The sequence below is a fragment of the Oncorhynchus gorbuscha genome, linkage group LG14 (assembly GCF_021184085.1).
Source record: "Oncorhynchus gorbuscha isolate QuinsamMale2020 ecotype Even-year linkage group LG14, OgorEven_v1.0, whole genome shotgun sequence".
Lineage (NCBI taxonomy): Eukaryota > Metazoa > Chordata > Actinopteri > Salmoniformes > Salmonidae > Oncorhynchus > Oncorhynchus gorbuscha.
Window position 1 is genome coordinate 15,743,343 of NC_060186.1, and position 20,445 is coordinate 15,763,787.

The following is a 20,445-nucleotide window of genomic DNA, read 5'->3' on the forward strand; positions in this document are numbered from 1 at the left end:
AAAATATCTTCCCTCTCAGTTAACATAATAACACTGTGTCTTCCTGTGTCGTCTTATCTGTAAAGTATCTGTCTGTATTCATCACAACTCCTGTCAAAGAATGAGTCTGGATGACTGTAAACAACTATGACAATAGAAAATATATAATATTCTGCTCCTCTTTAGAGACTAGCGGTTTCTAGTCCAGGACTTGTCTTTATAACAAGTAGTGTTATTTTGCTCTCTGCTCCTCTCGCCCTCCAAGTTAACACTCATTGCCGGTTCTTATCTGCAAAGGTACTGAAGATGCATGGTTCTAATGGAAAGCCTGGTTGGAGGAGAAGTCATTTCCTGTCCTTTGTTCTTGAACTCACAGTGCCTCACACTTCACTTTGTTCATCCGCCTCTCGAGCATGCCTGTGTTCAGCCAATCAACACGTCCCAAGGCCAGACCGGGAGACGACCAAGCTGAGAGCGATGCCTCTATTCACCTTACCGCATTACATATTGGGAAACAAGGATCTATAAAGGCAATCACGAAGGGCACCAAGGCCTGGTCAAATCATGCCTTGAAATGAGAAGAATGTAAAGAGTGAACAAAAAGAGAAATGCCTTAGTGAATAAGGTCTGAAAGTGAAATAAAACATTGGTGTTTGCAGTACGCCAAAGTTCTAAATGGAGCCTGTGTGCCGTCGCACCATTGTGTGTCCAAATATACAAACACACACACACACACACACACACGAGCCTGATGTCACCCAACTGTCAGGGTAACAGCAAAAAAAAACCTGTAGGCTAACCACATGTGGCATAACACTTGGCATGCTATTAGCATTGCTTCAAAACTATACTCATTTGCCCAAACTCGATGTAAAACACAAACATGTTTCTACCTGTACCCAACTACATCACACATACAGTTGAAGTCGGTTGAAGTTTACATACACTTAGCTTGGACTCCTTAAAACTTGTTTTTGAACCCCAAATTTCTTGTTAACTTATTGGTGACAGGGGGCAGTATTTTCACACCTGGATGAAACGCATGCCCAAATTCAACTGCCTGCTACTCATCCCCAGAAGATAAGATATGCATATTATTAGTATATTTGGGTAGAAAACACTCTGAAGTTTCTAAAACTGTTTGAATAATGTCTGAGTATAACAGAACTTATGTAGCAGGTGAAACCCCGAGGACAAACATTCAGAATTTTTTTTTTTGAGGTCACTCTTTTCAATGCGTTTTCATTGGGAAACCAGATTTCTAAGGGACCTTCTTGCAGTTCCTACCGCTTCCACTGGATGTCAACAGTCTTTAGAAATTGGTTGAGGTTATTCCTTTGTGTAATGAAGAAGTATCCCTGTTCAGAAAGAGGGTCACTTGTAGTCTACTGTTAGATAGAGGTGTGACCAGAAAGCCAGCTACAGTTTGTTTTCCTCCTGTATTGAACACACATCATCCAGTCTTCAATTTTATTGATTATTCACATTAAAAAAATACCTAAACAACAAAAGTAGTTTGAAATGTTTTGGCAAAGTTTACAGGTAACGTTTGAGATATTTTGTAGTCACGTTGCGCAAATTGGAACCGGTGTTTTTCTGGATCAAACGTGCCAAATAAATGGACATTTTGGATATATATCGACGGAATTAATCAAACAAAAGGACCATTTGTGATGTTTATGGGACATATTGGAGTGCCAACAAAAGAATCTTAAAGGTAAGACATGAATTACATTTGTATTTCTGCGTTTTGTGTCGCGCCTACAGGGTTGAAATATTATTTTCTCTTTGTTTAAGGAGGTGCTATCCTCAGATAATAGCATCGTTTGCTTTCGCCGAAAAGCCTTTTTGAATTCTGACATGTTGGCTGGATTCACAACAAGTGTAGCTTTAATTTGCTATCTTGCATGTGTGATTTAAAGAAAGTTTGATTTTATAGTAATTTATTTGAATTTGTCGCTCTGCGTTTTCCCTGGCTTTTGGCCAAGTGGGACGCTAGCGTCCTACATATCCCAGAGAGGTTAATAAACTATAGTTTTGGCAAGTCAGTAAAGACATCTACTTTGTGCATGACAATTTTTTTCCCAAAAATTGTTTACAGACAGATTATTTCACTGTATCACAATTCCAGTGGGCCATAAGTTTACATACACCAAGTCGACTGCCTTTAAACAGCTTGGAAAATCGCAGAACATCCTTGGGAGCAATTACCAAACGTCTGAGGGTACCACATTCATCTCTACAAGCAATAGTACGCAAGTGTAAACACCATGGGACCATGCAGCCGCCATACTGCTCAGGAAGGAGACACGTTCTGTCTCCTAGAAATGAATGTACTTTGGTGCGAAAAGTGCAAATCAATCCCAGAACAGCAGCAAAGGGCCTTGTGAAGATGGAGGAAACAGGTACAAAAGTATCTATATACACAGTAAAAAGTCCTATATCGACATAACCTGAAAGGCTGCTTAGCAAGGAAGAAGCCACTGCACCAAAACCGCCATACAAAAAAGCCAGACTACGATTTACAACCGCACATTGGGACAAATATCGTACTTTTTGGAGAAATGTCCTCTGGTATGATGAAACAAAAATAGAACTGTTTCGCCATAATGACCATTGTTATAATTGAAGGAAAAAGGAGGAGGCTTGCAAGCCAAGGAACACCATCCCAACCGTGAAGCACGGGGGTGGCAGCATCATGTTATGGGGTGCTTTGCTGCAGGAAGGACTGGTGCACTTAAAAAAATAGATGGCTTCATAAGGGAGGGAAATTATGTGGATATATTGAAGCAACATTTCAAGACATCAGTCAGGAAGTTAAAGCTTGGTCGCAAATGGGTCTTCCAAATGGACAATGACCCCAGGCATACTTCCAAAGTTGTGGCAAAATGGCTTAAGGACAACAAAATCAAGGTGTTGGAGTGGCCATCACAAAGCCTGTCCTCAATCCCATAGAACATTTGTGGGCAGAAGTGAAAAAGCGTGCATGAGCAAGGAGGCCTACAAACCTGACTCAGTTACACTAGCTCTGTCAGGAGGAATGGGTCAAAATTCTCCCAACTTATTGTGGGAAGCTTGTGGAAGGCTACCCGAAATGTTTGACCTAAGACAGGGAATTTTTACTAGGATTAAATGTCAGGAAATGTGAAACTGAGTTTAAATATATTTGGCTAAGGTGTATGTAAACTTCTGACTTCAACTGTAGTTGACCTCAACAGTAGGGTTGCACAATTTAGAGAATATTCAGAGGTGGAAACTTTCTGTGGGAATTAATGGGGATATATACAAATTAGTATTAAATCCATTTCAATGTAGATTCTTTTTGCATTGGATATATTTACCATATGGAGACAGAAACAAACATTTTACCTTATCATAAGTAGACAATTGCAAATGATTAAATCCTTTCAATAGAAATGTTAAAAAAATATTTAGTTATGAATTGAACTTTAATTAAATGAGTTGACTCTTCACATGGTATGATTTCACTGAACAAAAAGGGAATATTGAATGATCTCCAGTGATCCATCGCATCTCCCAAAAACGTTATCATACATCTGTACACGTATAGTCTAGAAACTAAAGCTTTGGTTTTCTTCCTCTCAGGCTTCCATGTCTTCTCCCTGGACCTCCTCAATGTCTACCTCTTGAACATCAGACTGAGGCCTCATCTTCACTCTCACTTTCCAACCCTGTTGAGGATGGCTCGTTGTCAGGCTCAAAAAGCCTCAAATTTTCCCAGATGGCCACCAATTTTTCAACCCTTGTATTGGTCAGCCTGTTGCGTGCTTTGGTGTGTGTGTTCCCAAACAACGATCAGTTGCGCTCTGAGGCAGCTGATGTTGGTGGGATTTGGAGGATGATGGAGGCAACATGGGAAAGCCTCAGATCCACAAAGTCCCTTCCACCAGGTGGCAGATGAGATGTGTTGGCACGACTGCAATATTGCATCTCCATCCCAAAGCCCTTGCTTGGAAGTGTACTTCCCCAGACTGCCAAGAACCTTACCCTCATCCAAGCCAAGGTGGCGAAACACTGTAGTGATGACACCATAGGCCTTGTTGATCTCTGCACCAGACAGGATGCTCTTGCCAGCATACTTGGGGTCCAACATGTACACTGTGGCGTGTATGGGCTTCAGGCAGAAGTCTTCACACTTTGATGCATTTCAGAACTGCAGTTTCCTTTGCTTGGAGCAACAGTGAAGTGGGCAGGGCAGTACGGAATTGCTCTTACATCAGACAGGAAGGCATTGTCTCCCTCAATCCGTGCAATGGCTACTGCTATAGGTTTCAGGAGTTTCAGGTTGCTTACCACTCTTTACCAAAATACATCATCCAGGAGGATCCTCTTGATGGGGCTGTCCATTTCGGCAGACTTCAATGTGGTGCTCTTATTCTTCTCACTTTGCTTGGTGAGGTAGATTGCTGCTATAACTTGATGACCCTTCACATACCTAACCATTTCCTTGGCTCTCTTGTAGAGTGTATCCATTGTTTTAAGTGCCATGATGTCCTTGAGGAGCAGATTCAATGCATGAGCAGCACAGCCAATGGGTGTGATGACTGCCTTCAGCTCATCTGCAATGTAGAGACCGGTGTGTATGTTGTCCCTTGTGTCTGTGCCCTTGTAGAATACTGGTTGAGGGGATGAGAGAGTGTGTAGCTAATTATTCCTTGCCCACGAACATTCGACCACCCATCAGAGATGATTGCTATACAGTATGCTTTCTCTATGATTTGCTTGACCTTCACTTGAACTCTGTTGAACTCTGCATCCAACAAATGAGTAGATAAAGCATGTCTGGTTGGAGGGGTGTATGCTGGGTGAAGAACATTCAGAAATCTCTTCCAATACACATTGCCTGTGAGCATCAGAGGTGAACCAGTTGCGTACACAGCTTGAGCAAGACATTCATCAGCATTTCTCTGACTACATTCCTCCATTGAGTCAACAAAAAATCTGATTCCAGGAGGACAATGAGCTGGTGCTATCGATAAGGTGTCTGATTCATCACTTTCACCTCGAATAGAAGTAGAGGGACTTTTGTCAGAGGTTGCTTGTTGTGAGCGCTGAGGGAACTTTATGTACTTGGCCAGATGATTTTGTGTCTTTGTTGCATTCTTCACATATGATTTGGCACAGCATTTGCAAATGCACACCATGAAGACATGTCTACCCACAGAGTAGTTTACTCTCAATCTACGTTGACAGTTGTACATTCCATCTGAACGTTTATGTCTCCAAGTAACTGAATCTCAATTGTAAACTGTGCAACACCATTAGAACTGCATCATTTAAGTTACATTTTTCAACAAAATTCAATCCGACAGAAGCAATAGCTGTTCTTTGAACACCAGCAAGTTTGTCCTAGTAAGGTGGCAAAAAACCAAAGCAGTATTTTTTTGCCTGAAGTCAGTTGCCTCAGTGACATGGTGTCTTACCTCTCTTCACACTCTCGGTTGGATCCTCCAGCCTACTGAGAGATTCAGTCCGCATTAGTGACAGCCCGGGCTAGACAAACAACCCATCCCAGAACCACCGACTCTGCCACGGCAACTATGTCGCACGGCAACAGTCCCCGTACCAATGAGAGGAACCAGAGAGACAGACAAATGGTGGCTTGTGTTGATACACTCTTCTGAGCAGCAGACGGGAGATCAGAGTGGTTGAGTTTGAGGGCCTCGGTCACAATGCAGCCGTTTGTTTACTTTACAAAGAGATTCGAGAACGAGATAGGGAACAAGAGAGAAGGAGAGGGAGAACGAGGCACACTGACTCCAGCATCAAGTCACCGCTTTCCCACTCACAACATTCCACACCCAGACACACAACAACAGCCCCCTATTCAATACACCAGAGAAGAGAGGGAGGGAGAGAGGGAGCAAATAAGAGAGAGGGAGGGAAAGAGGGACAGGGAGAGAGAGATGAGGAAGACAGTGGGTGGGACACAAGGCGAGGGAGATGAGAAATCGAGGGAGAGCCAAGCGTTCTTGAGAAACAGCCTTCATTAAATGAGACTCATGTTCAACTCCTGTGGCGAGTCGTATACCCAGAACGATCATGTTGATCAGGCATATTACAGGACAGCCGGGGAGAGAAGAGGAAGGGGAGGGAGGGAGAGAAAAGGAGAGGAAGAAAGATAATGGTTTCTATCTCCTCCCTCGATCGCTACAGTATGTATCTACCCTGGCACGCATAAACGACCCAGGCCAACACCCAGTAAGGGAATGGCTGATGTGGCGTTTTAAAGCATCGAGGTCATCCTGCTGGGCAGGCAGGCAGGCTTGGAGGTTCTGGCGTCCTTTCTGGGAATGTTCTCACACACGGGATGCTTTCTGAGAAGGGACACGTCCACTGCTACCATGCTGTCAGTAACATGGCTTGGGAGTTATTGAGCACATTCCAGTGAATCTTCTTCAAAATAAGGACTGTCATTTTATTTGAAATTGATGTTATGAAACGCATCTCGCCTTCACTCTTGCCCTCTCTGTATTTGTCAAGAGCAGCAGAATATTGTCATCTTGAGTGAGAAGTTGACCCTTCACCTCTCTCGCGGCTGTTGCACAGCTCTCTCTCTCTCGACTGTTGTACACTCTCTCCTCCCTCGACTGTTGTACACTCACTCTCTCTCTCTCTCTCGACTGTTGTACACTCACTCTCTCTCACTCTCTCGACTGTTGTACACTCACTCTCTCTCTCACTCGACTGTTGTACACTCACTCTCTCTCACTCTCTCGACTGTTGTACACTCACTCACTCTCGACTGTTGTACACTCTCTCACTCTCTCGACTGTTGTACACTCTCTCACTCTCTCGACTGTTGTACACTCTCTCACTCTCTCGACTGTTGTACACTCACTCACTCTCTCGACTGTTGTACACTCACTCTCTCTCTCGACTGTTGTACACACACTCTCTCTCTCGACTGTTGTACACACACTCTCTCTCTCGACTGTTGTACACACACTCTCTCTCTCGACTGTTGTACACTCTCTCTCTCGACTGTTGTACACTCTCTCTCTCGACTGTTGTACACTCTCTCTCTCGACTGTTGTACACTCTCTCTCTCGACTGTTGTACACTCACTCTCTCGACTGTTGTACACTCACTCTCTCGACTGTTGTACACTCACTCTCTCGACTGTTGTACACTCACTCTCTCGACTGTTGTACACACACTCTCTCGACTGTTGTACACTCTCTCTCTCGACTGTTGTACACTCTCTCTCTCTCGACTGTTGTACTCTCTCTCTCTCGACTGTTGTAGTCTCTCTCTCTGTCGACTGTTGTACACTCACTCTCTCTCACTCTGTCGACTGTTGTACACTCACTCTCTCTCACTCTGTCGACTGTTGTACACTCACTCTCTCTCTCGACTGTTGTACACTCACTCTCTCTCTCGACTGTTGTACACTCACTCTCTCTCTCGACTGTTGTACACTCTCTCTCGACTGTTGTACACTCTCTCACTCTGTCGACTGTTGTACACTCACTCTCTCTCTCGACTGTTGTACACCTCTCTCTCTGTCGACTGTTGTACTCTCTCTCTCTCTCGACTGTTGTACTCTCTCTCTCTCTCGACTGTTGTACACTCACTCTCTCTCACTCTGTCGACTGTTGTACACTCACTCTCTCTCACTCTGTCGACTGTTGTACACTCACTCTCTCTCTCGACTGTTGTACACTCTCTCTCGACTGTTGTACACTCTCTCTCGACTGTTGTACACTCTCTCACTCTCTCGACTGTTGTACACCTCTCTCTCTGTCGACTGTTGTACACCTCTCTCTCTGTCGACTGTTGTACACTCTCTCTCACTCTCTCGACTGTTGTACACTCACTCACTCTCTCGACTGTTGTACACTCACTCTCCCTCTCGACTGTTGTACACTCTCCCTCTCGACTGTTGTACACTCTCTCTCTCGACTGTTGTACACTCGCTCTCTCGACTGTTGTACACTCTCTCTCTCGACTGTTGTACACTCTCTCTCTCGACTGTTGTACTCTCTCTCTCTCGACTGTTGTACTCTCTCTCTCTCTCGACTGTTGTACTCTCTCTCTCTCGACTGTTGTACTCTCTCTCTCTCTGTCGACTGTTGTACACTCACTCTCTCTCACTCTGTCGACTGTTGTACACTCACTCTCTCTCACTCTGTCGACTGTTGTACACTCACTCTCTCTCTCGACTGTTGTACACTCTCTCTCTCGACTGTTGTACACTCTCTCTCTCGACTGTTGTACACTCTCTCTCTCGACTGTTGTACACTCTCTCTCGACTGTTGTACACTCTCTCACTCTGTCGACTGTTGTACACTCACTCTCTCTCTCTCTCTCGACTGTTGTACACCTCTCTCTCTCTCTCTCTCGACTGTTGTACACTCTCTCTCTCTCGACTGTTGTACACTCTCTCTCTCTCGACTGTTGTACACTCTCTCTCACTCTGTCGACTGTTGTACACTCTCTCACTCTGTCGACTGTTGTACACTCACTCTCTCGACTGTTGTACACCTCTCTCTCTGTCGACTGTTGTACACCTCTCTCTCTGTCGACTGTTGTACACTCACTCTCTCTCTCGACTGTTGTACACTCACTCTCTCTCTCGACTGTTGTACACTCACTCTCTCTCTCGACTGTTGTACACCTCTCTCTCTCTCTCGACTGTTGTACACCTCTCTCTCTCTCTCGACTGTTGTACACCTCTCTCTCTCTCGACTGTTGTACACCTCTCTCTCTCTCTCTCGACTGTTGTACACCTCTCTCTCTCTCTCTCTCGACTGTTGTACACCCCTCTCTCTCTCGACTGTTGTACACCTCTCTCTCTCTCTCTCTCGACTGTTGTACACTCACTCTCTCTCTCTCACTCGACTGTTGTACACTCACTCTCTCTCTCTCACTCGACTGTTGTACACTCACTCTCTCTCACTCTCTCGACTGTTGTACACTCACTCTCTCTCTCACTCGACTGTTGTACACTCACTCTCTCTCACTCTCTCGACTGTTGTACACTCACTCACTCTCGACTGTTGTACACTCTCTCACTCTCTCGACTGTTGTACACTCTCTCTCTCTCTCGACTGTTGTACACTCTCTCTCTCTCGACTGTTGTACACTCACTCTCTCTCACTCTCTCGACTGTTGTACACTCACTCACTCTCTCGACTGTTGTACACTCACTCTCTCTCTCGACTGTTGTACACACACTCTCTCTCTCGACTGTTGTACACACACTCTCTCTCTCGACTGTTGTACACTCTCTCTCTCGACTGTTGTACACTCTCTCTCTCGACTGTTGTACACTCTCTCTCTCGACTGTTGTACACACACTCTCTCGACTGTTGTACACTCTCTCTCGACTGTTGTACACTCTCTCTCTCTCGACTGTTGTACTCTCTCTCTCGACTGTTGTACTCTCTCTCTCTGTCGACTGTTGTACACTCACTCTCTCTCACTCTGTCGACTGTTGTACACTCACTCTCTCTCTCTCTCTCGACTGTTGTACACTCTCTCTCGACTGTTGTACACTCTCTCTCGACTGTTGTACACTCTCTCTCGACTGTTGTACACTCTCTCTCGACTGTTGTACACTCTCTCTCGACTGTTGTACACTCTCTCACTCTGTCGACTGTTGTACACTCACTCTCTCTCTCGACTGTTGTACACCTCTCTCTCTGTCGACTGTTGTACACCTCTCTCTCTGTCGACTGTTGTACACTCACTCTCTCTCTCGACTGTTGTACACTCTGTTGTACTCTCGACTGTTGTACACTCTCTCTCTCACTCTCTCGACTGTTGTACACTCACTCTCTCTCACTCTCTCGACTGTTGTACACTCACTCTCTCTCACTCTCTCGACTGTTGTACACTCACTCTCTCTCTCGACTGTTGTACACACACTCTCTCTCTCGACTGTTGTACACACACTCTCTCTCTCGACTGTTGTACACTCTCTCTCGACTGTTGTACACTCTCTCTCGACTGTTGTACACTCTCTCTCGACTGTTGTACACTCTCTCTCGACTGTTGTACACTCTCTCACTCTGTCGACTGTTGTACACTCACTCTCTCTCTCGACTGTTGTACACCTCTCTCTCTGTCGACTGTTGTACACCTCTCTCTCTGTCGACTGTTGTACACTCACTCTCTCTCTCGACTGTTGTACACTCACTCTCTCTCTCGACTGTTGTACACCTCTCTCTCTCTCTCGACTGTTGTACACTCACTCTCTCTCACTCTCTCGACTGTTGTACACTCACTCTCTCTCACTCTCTCGACTGTTGTACACTCACTCTCTCTCACTCTCTCGACTGTTGTACACTCACTCTCTCTCTCGACTGTTGTACACACACTCTCTCTCTCGACTGTTGTACACACACTCTCTCTCTCGACTGTTGTACACTCTCTCTCTCGACTGTTGTACACTCGCTCTCTCGACTGTTGTACACTCGCTCTCTCGACTGTTGTACACTCGCTCTCTCGACTGTTGTACACTCGCTCTCTCGACTGTTGTACACTCGCTCTCTCGACTGTTGTACACTCGCTCTCTCGACTGTTGTACACACACTCTCTCGACTGTTGTACACTCTCTCTCTCGACTGTTGTACACTCTCTCTCTCGACTGTTGTACTCTCTCTCTCTCGACTGTTGTACTCTCTCTCTCTCGACTGTTGTACTCTCTCTCTCTCGACTGTTGTACTCTCTCTCTCTCGACTGTTGTACTCTCTCTCTCTCGACTGTTGTACTCTCTCTCTCTGTCGACTGTTGTACACTCACTCTCTCTCACTCTGTCGACTGTTGTACACTCACTCTCTCTCTCGACTGTTGTACACTCACTCACTCTCTCGACTGTTGTACACTCACTCTCTCTCTCGACTGTTGTACACACACTCTCTCTCGACTGTTGTACACTCTCTCTCTCTCGACTGTTGTACACTCTCTCTCTCGACTGTTGTACACTCTCTCTCTCGACTGTTGTACACTCTCTCTCTCGACTGTTGTACACTCTCTCTCTCGACTGTTGTACACTCTCTCTCTCGACTGTTGTACACACACTCTCTCGACTGTTGTACACTCTCTCTCTCTCGACTGTTGTACTCTCTCTCTCTCGACTGTTGTACTCTCTCTCTCTGTCGACTGTTGTACTCTCTCTCTCTGTCGACTGTTGTACACTCACTCTCTCTCACTCTGTCGACTGTTGTACACTCACTCTCTCTCTCTCTCTCTCTCGACTGTTGTACACTCTCTCTCGACTGTTGTACACTCTCTCTCGACTGTTGTACACTCTCTCTCAACTGTTGTACACTCTCTCTCAACTGTTGTACACTCTCTCTCTCTCTCTCGACTGTTGTACACTCACTCTCTCTCTCGACTGTTGTACACCTCTCTCTCTCGACTGTTGTACACTCTCTCTCTCTCGACTGTTGTACACTCTCTCTCTCTCGACTGTTGTACACTCACTCTCTCTCTCGACTGTTGTACACCTCTCTCTCTCTCTCGACTGTTGTACACTCACTCTCTCTCACTCTCTCGACTGTTGTACACTCACTCTCTCTCACTCTCTCGACTGTTGTACACTCACTCACTCTCTCGACTGTTGTACACTCACTCTCTCTCACTCTCTCGACTGTTGTACACTCACTCTCTCTCACTCTCTCGACTGTTGTACACTCACTCTCTCTCTCGACTGTTGTACACACACTCTCTCTCTCGACTGTTGTACACACTCTCTCTCTCGACTGTTGTACACTCGCTCTCTCGACTGTTGTACACTCGCTCTCTCGACTGTTGTACACTCGCTCTCTCGACTGTTGTACACTCGCTCTCTGACTGTTGTACACTCTCTCTCTCGACTGTTGTACACTCACTCTCTCGACTGTTGTACACTCTCTCTCTCGACTGTTGTACACCTCTCTCTCTCTCTCTCTCGACTGTTGTACACTCTCTCTCTCTCGACTGTTGTACTCTCTCTCTCTCGACTGTTGTACTCTCTCTCTCTCGACTGTTGTACTCTCTCTCTCGACTGTTGTACTCTCTCTCTCTCTCGACTGTTGTACTCTCTCTCTCTGTCGACTGTTGTACACTCACTCTCTCTCACTCTGTCGACTGTTGTACACTCACTCTCTCTCTCGACTGTTGTACACTCTCTCTCTCTCGACTGTTGTACACTCACTCTCTCTCTCGACTGTTGTACACTCTCTCTCGACTGTTGTACACTCTCTCTCGACTGTTGTACACTCTCTCACTCTGTCGACTGTTGTACACTCACTCTCTCTCTCGACTGTTGTACACCTCTCTCTCTGTCGACTGTTGTACACCTCTCTCTCTGTCGACTGTTGTACACTCTCTCTCTCTCTCGACTGTTGTACACTCACTCTCTCTCTCGACTGTTGTACACCTCTCTCTCTCTCTCGACTGTTGTACACTCACTCTCTCTCACTCTCTCGACTGTTGTACACCTCACTCTCTCTCTCTCTCTCGACTGTTGTACACTCACTCTCTCTCTCTCGACTGTTGTACACTCTCTCTCTCTCGACTGTTGTACACACACTCTCTCTCTCGACTGTTGTACACCACTCTCTCTCTCGACTGTTGTACACTCTCTCTCTCGACTGTTCTCGCTCTCTCGACTGTTGTACACTCGCTCTCTCGACTGTTGTACACTCGCTCTCTCGACTGTTGTACACTCGCTCTCTCGACTGTTGTACACTCGCTCTCTCGACTGTTGTACACTCGCTCTCTCGACTGTTGTACACACACTCTCTCGACTGTTGTACACTCTCTCTCTCGACTGTTGTACACTCTCTCTCTCGACTGTTGTACACTCTCTCTCTCGACTGTTGTCTCTCTCTCTCTCGACTGTTGTACTCTCTCTCTCTCGACTCTACTCTCTCTCTCTCGACTGTTGTACTCTCTCTCTCTCGACTGTTGTACTCTCTCTCTCTCGACTGTTGTACTCTCTCTCTCTGTCGACTGTTGTACACTCACTCTCTCTCACTCTGTCGACTGTTGTACACTCACTCTCTCTCTCGACTGTTGTACACTCACTCACTCTCTCGACTGTTGTACACTCACTCTCTCTCTCGACTGTTGTACACACACTCTCTCTCTCGACTGTTGTACACTCTCTCTCTCGACTGTTGTACACTCTCTCTCTCGACTGTTGTACACTCTCTCTCTCGACTGTTGTACACTCTCTCTCTCGACTGTTGTACACTCTCTCTCTCGACTGTTGTACACTCTCTCTCTCGACTGTTGTACACTCTCTCTCTCGACTGTTGTACACTCTCTCTCTCGACTGTTGTACACTCTCTCTCTCGACTGTTGTACACACACTCTCTCGACTGTTGTACACTCTCTCTCTCGACTGTTGTACACTCTCTCTCTCGACTGTTGTACTCTCGCTCTCTCGACTGTTGTACACTCTCTCTCGACTGTTGTACACTCGCTCTCTCGACTGTTGTACACTCTCTCGACTGTTGTACACTCTCTCTCTCGACTGTTGTACACTCGCTCTCTCGACTGTTGTACACACACTCTCGACTGTTTGTACTCTCTCTCTCGACTGTTGTACACCTCTCTCTCTCTCTCTCGACTGTTGTACACCTCTCTCTCTCTCTCTCTCGACTGTTGTACTCTCTCTCTCTCGACTGTTGTACACTCTCTCTCTCTCGACTGTTGTACACCTCTCTCTCTCTCTCTCGACTGTTGTACACTCTCTCTCTCTCTCTCGACTGTTGTACTCTCTCTCTCTCGACTGTTGTACTCTCTCTCTCTCGACTGTTGTACACTCTCTCTCTCTCGACTGTTGTACACTCACTCTCTCTCTCTCTCTCTCGACTGTTGTACACTCTCTCTCTCTCTCGACTGTTGTACACTCACTCACTCTCTCGACTGTTGTACACTCACTCTCTCTCTCGACTGTTGTACACACACTCTCTCTCGACTGTTGTACACTCTCTCTCTCGACTGTTGTACACTCTCTCTCTCGACTGTTGTACACTCTCTCTCTCGACTGTTGTACACTCTCTCTCTCGACTGTTGTACACTCTCTCGACTGTTGTACACTCTCTCTCTCGACTGTTGTACACACACTCTCTCGACTGTTGTACTCTCTCTCTCTCGACTGTTGTACTCTCTCTCTCTGTCGACTGTTGTACTCTCTCTCTCTGTCGACTGTTCGACTGTTGTACACCTCTCTCTCTCTCTCTCTGTCGACTGTTGTACACTCACTCTCTCTCACTCTGTCGACTGTTGTACACTCACTCTCTCTCTCTCTCTCTCTCGACTGTTGTACACTCTCTCTCGACTGTTGTACACTCTCTCTCGACTGTTGTACACTCTCTCTCAACTGTTGTACACTCTCTCACTCTGTCGACTGTTGTACACTCACTCTCTCTCTCGACTGTTGTACACCTCTCTCTCTGTCGACTGTTGTACACCTCTCTCTCTGTCGACTGTTGTACACTCACTCTCTCTCTCGACTGTTGTACACTCACTCTCTCTCTCGACTGTTGTACACCTCTCTCTCTCTCTCGACTGTTGTACACTCACTCTCTCTCACTCTCTCGACTGTTGTACACTCACTCTCTCTCACTCTCTCGACTGTTGTACACTCACTCACTCTCTCGACTGTTGTACACTCACTCTCTCTCACTCTCTCGACTGTTGTACACTCACTCTCTCTCACTCTCTCGACTGTTGTACACTCACTCTCTCTCTCGACTGTTGTACACACACTCTCTCTCTCGACTGTTGTACACACACTCTCTCTCTCGACTGTTGTACACTCTCTCTCTCGACTGTTGTACACTCGCTCTCTCGACTGTTGTACACTCGCTCTCTCGACTGTTGTACACTCGCTCTCTCGACTGTTGTACACTCTCTCTCTCTCGACTGTTGTACACTCTCTCTCTCGACTGTTGTACACTCTCTCTCTCGACTGTTGTACTCTCTCTCTCGACTGTTGTACACTCTCTCTCTCTCGACTGTTGTACTCTCTCTCTCTCGACTGTTGTACTCTCTCTCTCTCGACTGTTGTCTCTCGACTGTTGTCGACTCTCTCTCTCTCTCTCTCGACTGTTGTACACTCACTCTCTCTCACTCTCGACTGTTGTACACTCTCTCTCTCTCTCTCGACTGTTGTACACTCTCTCTCTCGACTGTTGTACACTCTCTCTCTCTCTCGACTGTTGTACACCTCTCTCTCTCTCGACTGTTGTACACTCTCTCTCTCTCTCTCTCGACTGTTGTACACTCTCTCTCTCTCTCTCTCGACTGTTGTACACTCACTCTCTCTCTCGACTGTTGTACACTCTCTCTCTCTCTCTCGACTGTTGTACACCTCTCTCTCTCTCTCGACTGTTGTACACACACTCTCTCTCTCGACTGTTGTACACTCTCTCTCTCTCTCGACTGTTGTACACTCTCTCTCTCGACTGTTGTACACTCTCTCTCTCTCTCGACTGTTGTACACTCTCTCTCTCGACTGTTGTACACTCTCTCGACTGTTGTACACTCTCTCTCTCGACTGTTGTACACCTCTCTCTCTCGACTGTTGTACACCTCTCTCTCTCTGTTGTACACACACTCTCTCGACTGTTGTACACTCTCTCTCTCGACTGTTGTACACTCTCTCTCTCGACTGTTGTACACTCTCTCTCTCTCGACTGTTGTACACCTCTCTCTCTCTCGACTGTTGTACACTCTCTCTCTCGACTGTTGTACTCTCTCTCTCTCGACTGTTGTACACTCTCTCTCTCTCGACTGTTGTACACCTCTCTCTCTCTCGACTGTTGTACACTCTCTCTCTCTCTCGACTGTTGTACACTCTCTCTCTCTCTCTCGACTGTTGTACACCTCTCTCTCTCGACTGTTGTACACTCTCTCTCTCTCGACTGTTGTACACTCTCTCTCTCGACTGTTGTACACCTCTCTCTCGACTGTTGTACACTCTCTCTCTCGACTGTTGTACACTCTCTCTCTCGACTGTTGTACACTCTCTCTCGACTGTTGTACACCTCTCTCTCGACTGTTGTACTCTCTCTCTCTCGACTGTTGTACACTCTCTCTCGACTGTTGTCTCTCTCGACTGTTGTACACTCTCTCTCTCGACTGTTGTACACTCTCTCTCTCTCGACTGTTGTACACTCTCTCTCTCTCGACTGTTGTACACTCTCTCTCTCTGTTGTACACTCTCTCTCTCGACTGTTGTACACTCTCTCTCTCGACTGTTGTACACTCTCTCTCTCTCTCTCGACTGTTGTACACTCTCTCTCTCTCTCTCTCGACTGTTGTACACCTCTCTCTCTCTCTCTCGACTGTTGTACTCTCTCTCTCTCGACTGTTGTACACTCTCTCTCTCGACTGTTGTACACTCTCTCTCTCGACTGTTGTACACTCTCTCTCTCTCGACTGTTGTACTCTCTCTCGACTGTTGTACTCTCTCTCTCTCGACTGTTGTACACCTCTCTCTCTCTCTCTCGACTGTTGTACACTCTCTCTCTCTCTCTCGACTGTTGTACACTCTCTCTCTCTCTCGACTGTTGTACACTCTCTCTCTCTCGACTGTTGTACACTCTCTCTCTCTCTCTCGACTGTTGTACTCTCTCTCTCTCGACTGTTGTACACTCTCGACTCTCTCTCTCTCTCTCTCGACTGTTGTACACTCTCTCTCTCGACTGTTGTACACCTCTCTCTCTCTCGACTGTTGTGTTGTACTCTCTCTCTCTCGACTGTTGTACACCTCTCTCTCTCTCGACTGTTGTACACCCTCTCTCTCTCTCGACTGTTGTACACTCTCTCTCTCGACTGTTGTACACTCTCTCTCTCTCGACTGTTGTACTCTCTCTCTCTCGACTGTTGTACACCTCTCTCTCTCTCGACTGTTGTACACTCTCTCTCTCTCTCTCTCGACTGTTGTACACTCTCTCTCTCTCTCTCTCTCTCTCGACTGTTGTACACTCTCTCGACTCTCTCTCTCTCGACTGTTGTACACACTCTCTCGACTGTTGTACACTCTCTCTCTCTGTCGACTGTTGTACACTCTCTCTCTCTCTCGACTGTTGTACACCTCTCTCTCTGTCGACTGTTGTACACCTCTCTCTCTCGACTGTCGACTGTTGTACTCTCTCTCTCTCTCGACTGTTGTACACACTCTCTCTCTCGACTGTTGTACACTCTCTCTCTCTCGACTGTTGTACACTCACTCTCTCTCTCTCTCGACTGTTGTACACCTCTCTCGACTGTTGTACACTCTCTCTCTCTCTCGACTGTTGTACACTCTCTCTCTGTTGTACTCTCTCTCGACTGTTGTACTCTCACTCACTCTCTCACTCTCTCGACTGTTGTACACCTCTCTCTCTCTCTCTCTCTCTCGACTGTTGTACACTCACTCTCTCTCTCGACTGTTGTACACTCTCTCTCTCTCGACTGTTGTACACACCTCTCTCTCTCTCTCTCTCTCGACTGTTGTACACTCTCTCTCTCTCGACTGTTGTACACTCTCTCTCTCTCGACTGTTGTACACTCTCTCTCTCGACTGTTGTACACTCTCTCTCTCGACTGTTGTACACCTCTCTCTCTCTCTCGACTGTTGTACACACTCTCTCTCGACTGTTGTACACCTCTCTCTCTCTCGACTGTTGTACACTCTCTCTCTCTCTCTCGACTGTTGTACACTCTCTCTCTCGACTGTTGTCTCTCTCTCTCTCTCGACTGTTGTCTCTCTCTCTCTCGACTGTTGTACTCTCTCTCTCGACTGTTCTCTCTCTCTCTCTCGACTGTTGTACACTCTCTCTCTCTCTCGACTGTTGTACACTCTCTCTCTCTCTCTCTCTCGACTGTTGTACACTCACTCTCTCTCTCGACTGTTGTACACTCTCTCTCTCGACTGTTGTCTCTCTCTCTCGACTGTTGTACACTCTCTCTCTCTCTGTTGTACACTCTCTCTCTCGACTGTTGTACACTCTCTCTCTCTCTCTCGACTGTTGTACACTCTCTCTCTCTCTCGACTGTTGTACACCTCTCTCTCTCTCTCTCGACTGTTGTACACCTCTCTCTCTCGACTGTTGTACACCTCTCTCTCTCTCGACTGTTGTACACCTCTCTCTCTCTCGACTGTTGTACACCTCTCTCTCTCTCGACTGTTGTACACCTCTCTCTCTCTCTCGACTGTTGTCTCTCTCTCTCGACTGTTGTACACACACCTCTCTCTCTCTCTCGACTGTTGTACACCTCTCTCTCTCGACTGTTGTACTCTCTCTCTCGACTACACCTCTCACCTCTCTCTCTCTCGACTGTTGTACACCTCTCTCTCTCTCTCGACTGTTGTACACCTCGACTCTCTCTCTCGACTGTTGTACACCTCTCTCTCTCTCTCGACTGTTGTACACCTCTCTCTCTCTCTCTCTCTCGACTGTTGTACACTCTCTCTCTCTCTCTCTCGACTGTTGTACTCTCTCTCTCTCTCTCTCTCTCGACTGTTGTACACCTCTCTCTCTCTCTCTCTCGACTGTTGTACACTCTCTCTCTCTCTCTCTCGACTGTTGTACACTCTCTCTCTCTCTCGACTGTTGTACACCTCTCTCTCTCTCTCTCTCTCGACTGTTGTACACCTCTCTCTCTCTCTCTCGACTGTTGTACACTCTCTCTCTCTCTCTCGACTGTTGTACACCCTCTCTCTCTCTCGACTGTTGTACACTCTCTCTCTCTCTCGACTGTTGTACACTCTCTCTCTCTCTCTCTCGACTGTTGTACACCTCTCTCTCTCTCTCTCTCTCTCGACTGTTGTACACCTCTCTCTCTCTCTCTCTCGACTGTTGTACACCTCTCTCTCTCTCTCTCTCGACTGTTGTACACCTCTCTCTCTCTCTCTCTCGACTGTTGTACACTCTCTCTCTCTCTCTCGACTGTTGTACACTCTCTCTCTCTCTCTCTCTCGACTGTTGTACTCTCTCTCTCTCTGTTCTCTCTCTCTCGACTGTTGTACACTCTCTCTCTCTCTCTCTCTCTCGACTGTTGTACACTCTCTCTCTCTCTCTCGACTGTTGTACACCTCTCTCTCTCTCTCTCTCGACTGTTGTACACCTCTCTCTCTCTCTCTCGACTGTTGTACACTCTCTCTCTCTCTCTCTCGACTGTTGTACACTCTCTCTCTCTCTCTCGACTGTTGTACACCTCTCTCTCTCTCTCGACTGTTGTACACCTCTCTCTCTCTCTCTCTCGACTGTTGTACACCTCTCTCTCTCTCTCTCGACTGTTGTACACTCTCTCTCTCTCTCTCGACTGTTGTACACCTCTCTCTCTCTCTCTCTCGACTGTTGTACACCTCTCTCTCTCTCTCTCTCTCTCTCGACTGTTGTACACTCTCTCTCTCTCTCGACTGTTGTCTCTCTCTCTCGACTGTTGTACACCTCTCTCTCTCTCTCTCTCGACTGTTGTACACCTCTCTCTCTCTCTCTCGACTGACTGTACACCTCTCTCTCTCTCTCGACTGTTCTCTCTCTGTTGTCTCTCTCTCGACTGTTGTACACCTCTCTCTCTCTCTCGACTGTTGTACACCTCTCTCTCTCTCTCGACTGTTGTACACTCTTCTCTCTCTCTCGACTGTTGTACACCTCTCTCTCTCTCTCGACTGTTGTACACCTCTCTCTCTCGACTGTTGTACACCTCCTCTCTCTCTCTCTGTTGTCTCGACTGTTCTCTCTCTCTCTCGACTGTTGTACACCTCTCTCTCTCTCGACTGTTGTACACCTCTCTCTCTCTCTCGACTGTTGTACACCTCTCCTCTCTCTCTCTCGACTGTTGTACACCTCTCTCTCGACTACACCTCTCTCTCGACTGTTGTACACCTCTCTCTCCTCTCTCTCTCTCTGTTGTACACTCTCTCGACTGTTGTACACCTCTCTCTCTCGACTGTTGTACACTCTCTCTCTCGACTCTCTCTCTCGACTGTTGTACACTCTCTCTCTCGACTGTTGTACACTCTCTCTCTCTCTCTCGACTGTTGTACACTCTCTCTCTCTCTCTCTCGACTGTTGTACACCTCTCTCTCGACTGTTGTCTCTCTCTCGACTGTTGTACACTCTCTCTCTCTCTCTCGACTGTTGTACACCTCTCTCTCTCTCGACTGTTGTCTCTCTCGACTGTTGTACACTCTCTCTCTCTCTCTCGACTGTTGTACACCTCTCTCTCTCTCTCTCTCTCTCTCTCTCGACTGTTGTACACCTCTCTCTCTCTCTCGACTGTTGTACACTCTCTCTCTCGACTGTTGTACACCTCTCTCTCTCTCTCTCTCTCGACTGTTGTACACTCGCTCTCTCTCTCGACTGTTGTACACTCTCTCTCTCTCTCGACTGTTGTACCCTCTCTCTCTCTCTCGACTGTTGTACACCTCTCTCTCTCTCTCGACTGTTGTACACCTCTCTCTCTCTCTCTCTCTCTCGACTGTTGTACACTCTCTCTCTCTCTCTC

General features: G+C 46.9%; 1 protein-coding gene across 3 annotated transcripts in view; it reads right to left on the reverse strand.

The window, feature by feature from the left end:
* The window catches only part of LOC123994552 (USP6 N-terminal-like protein), a 145,490-nt gene that overhangs the window by 27,874 nt on the left and 97,171 nt on the right, over window positions 1-20,445 (reverse strand). The window contains exon 1 of one of the 3 annotated variants that reach the window (XM_046297266.1): window positions 5,424-5,837. The exons of the other annotated variants lie outside the window; for them this stretch is intronic. Coding sequence (XP_046153222.1) covers window positions 5,424-5,478 — 55 coding nt within the window. The 5' untranslated portion in view covers window positions 5,479-5,837. Of the gene's footprint in view, window positions 1-5,423; window positions 5,838-20,445 lie in introns of those variants that run through there. 3 annotated transcript variants of the gene reach the window in all.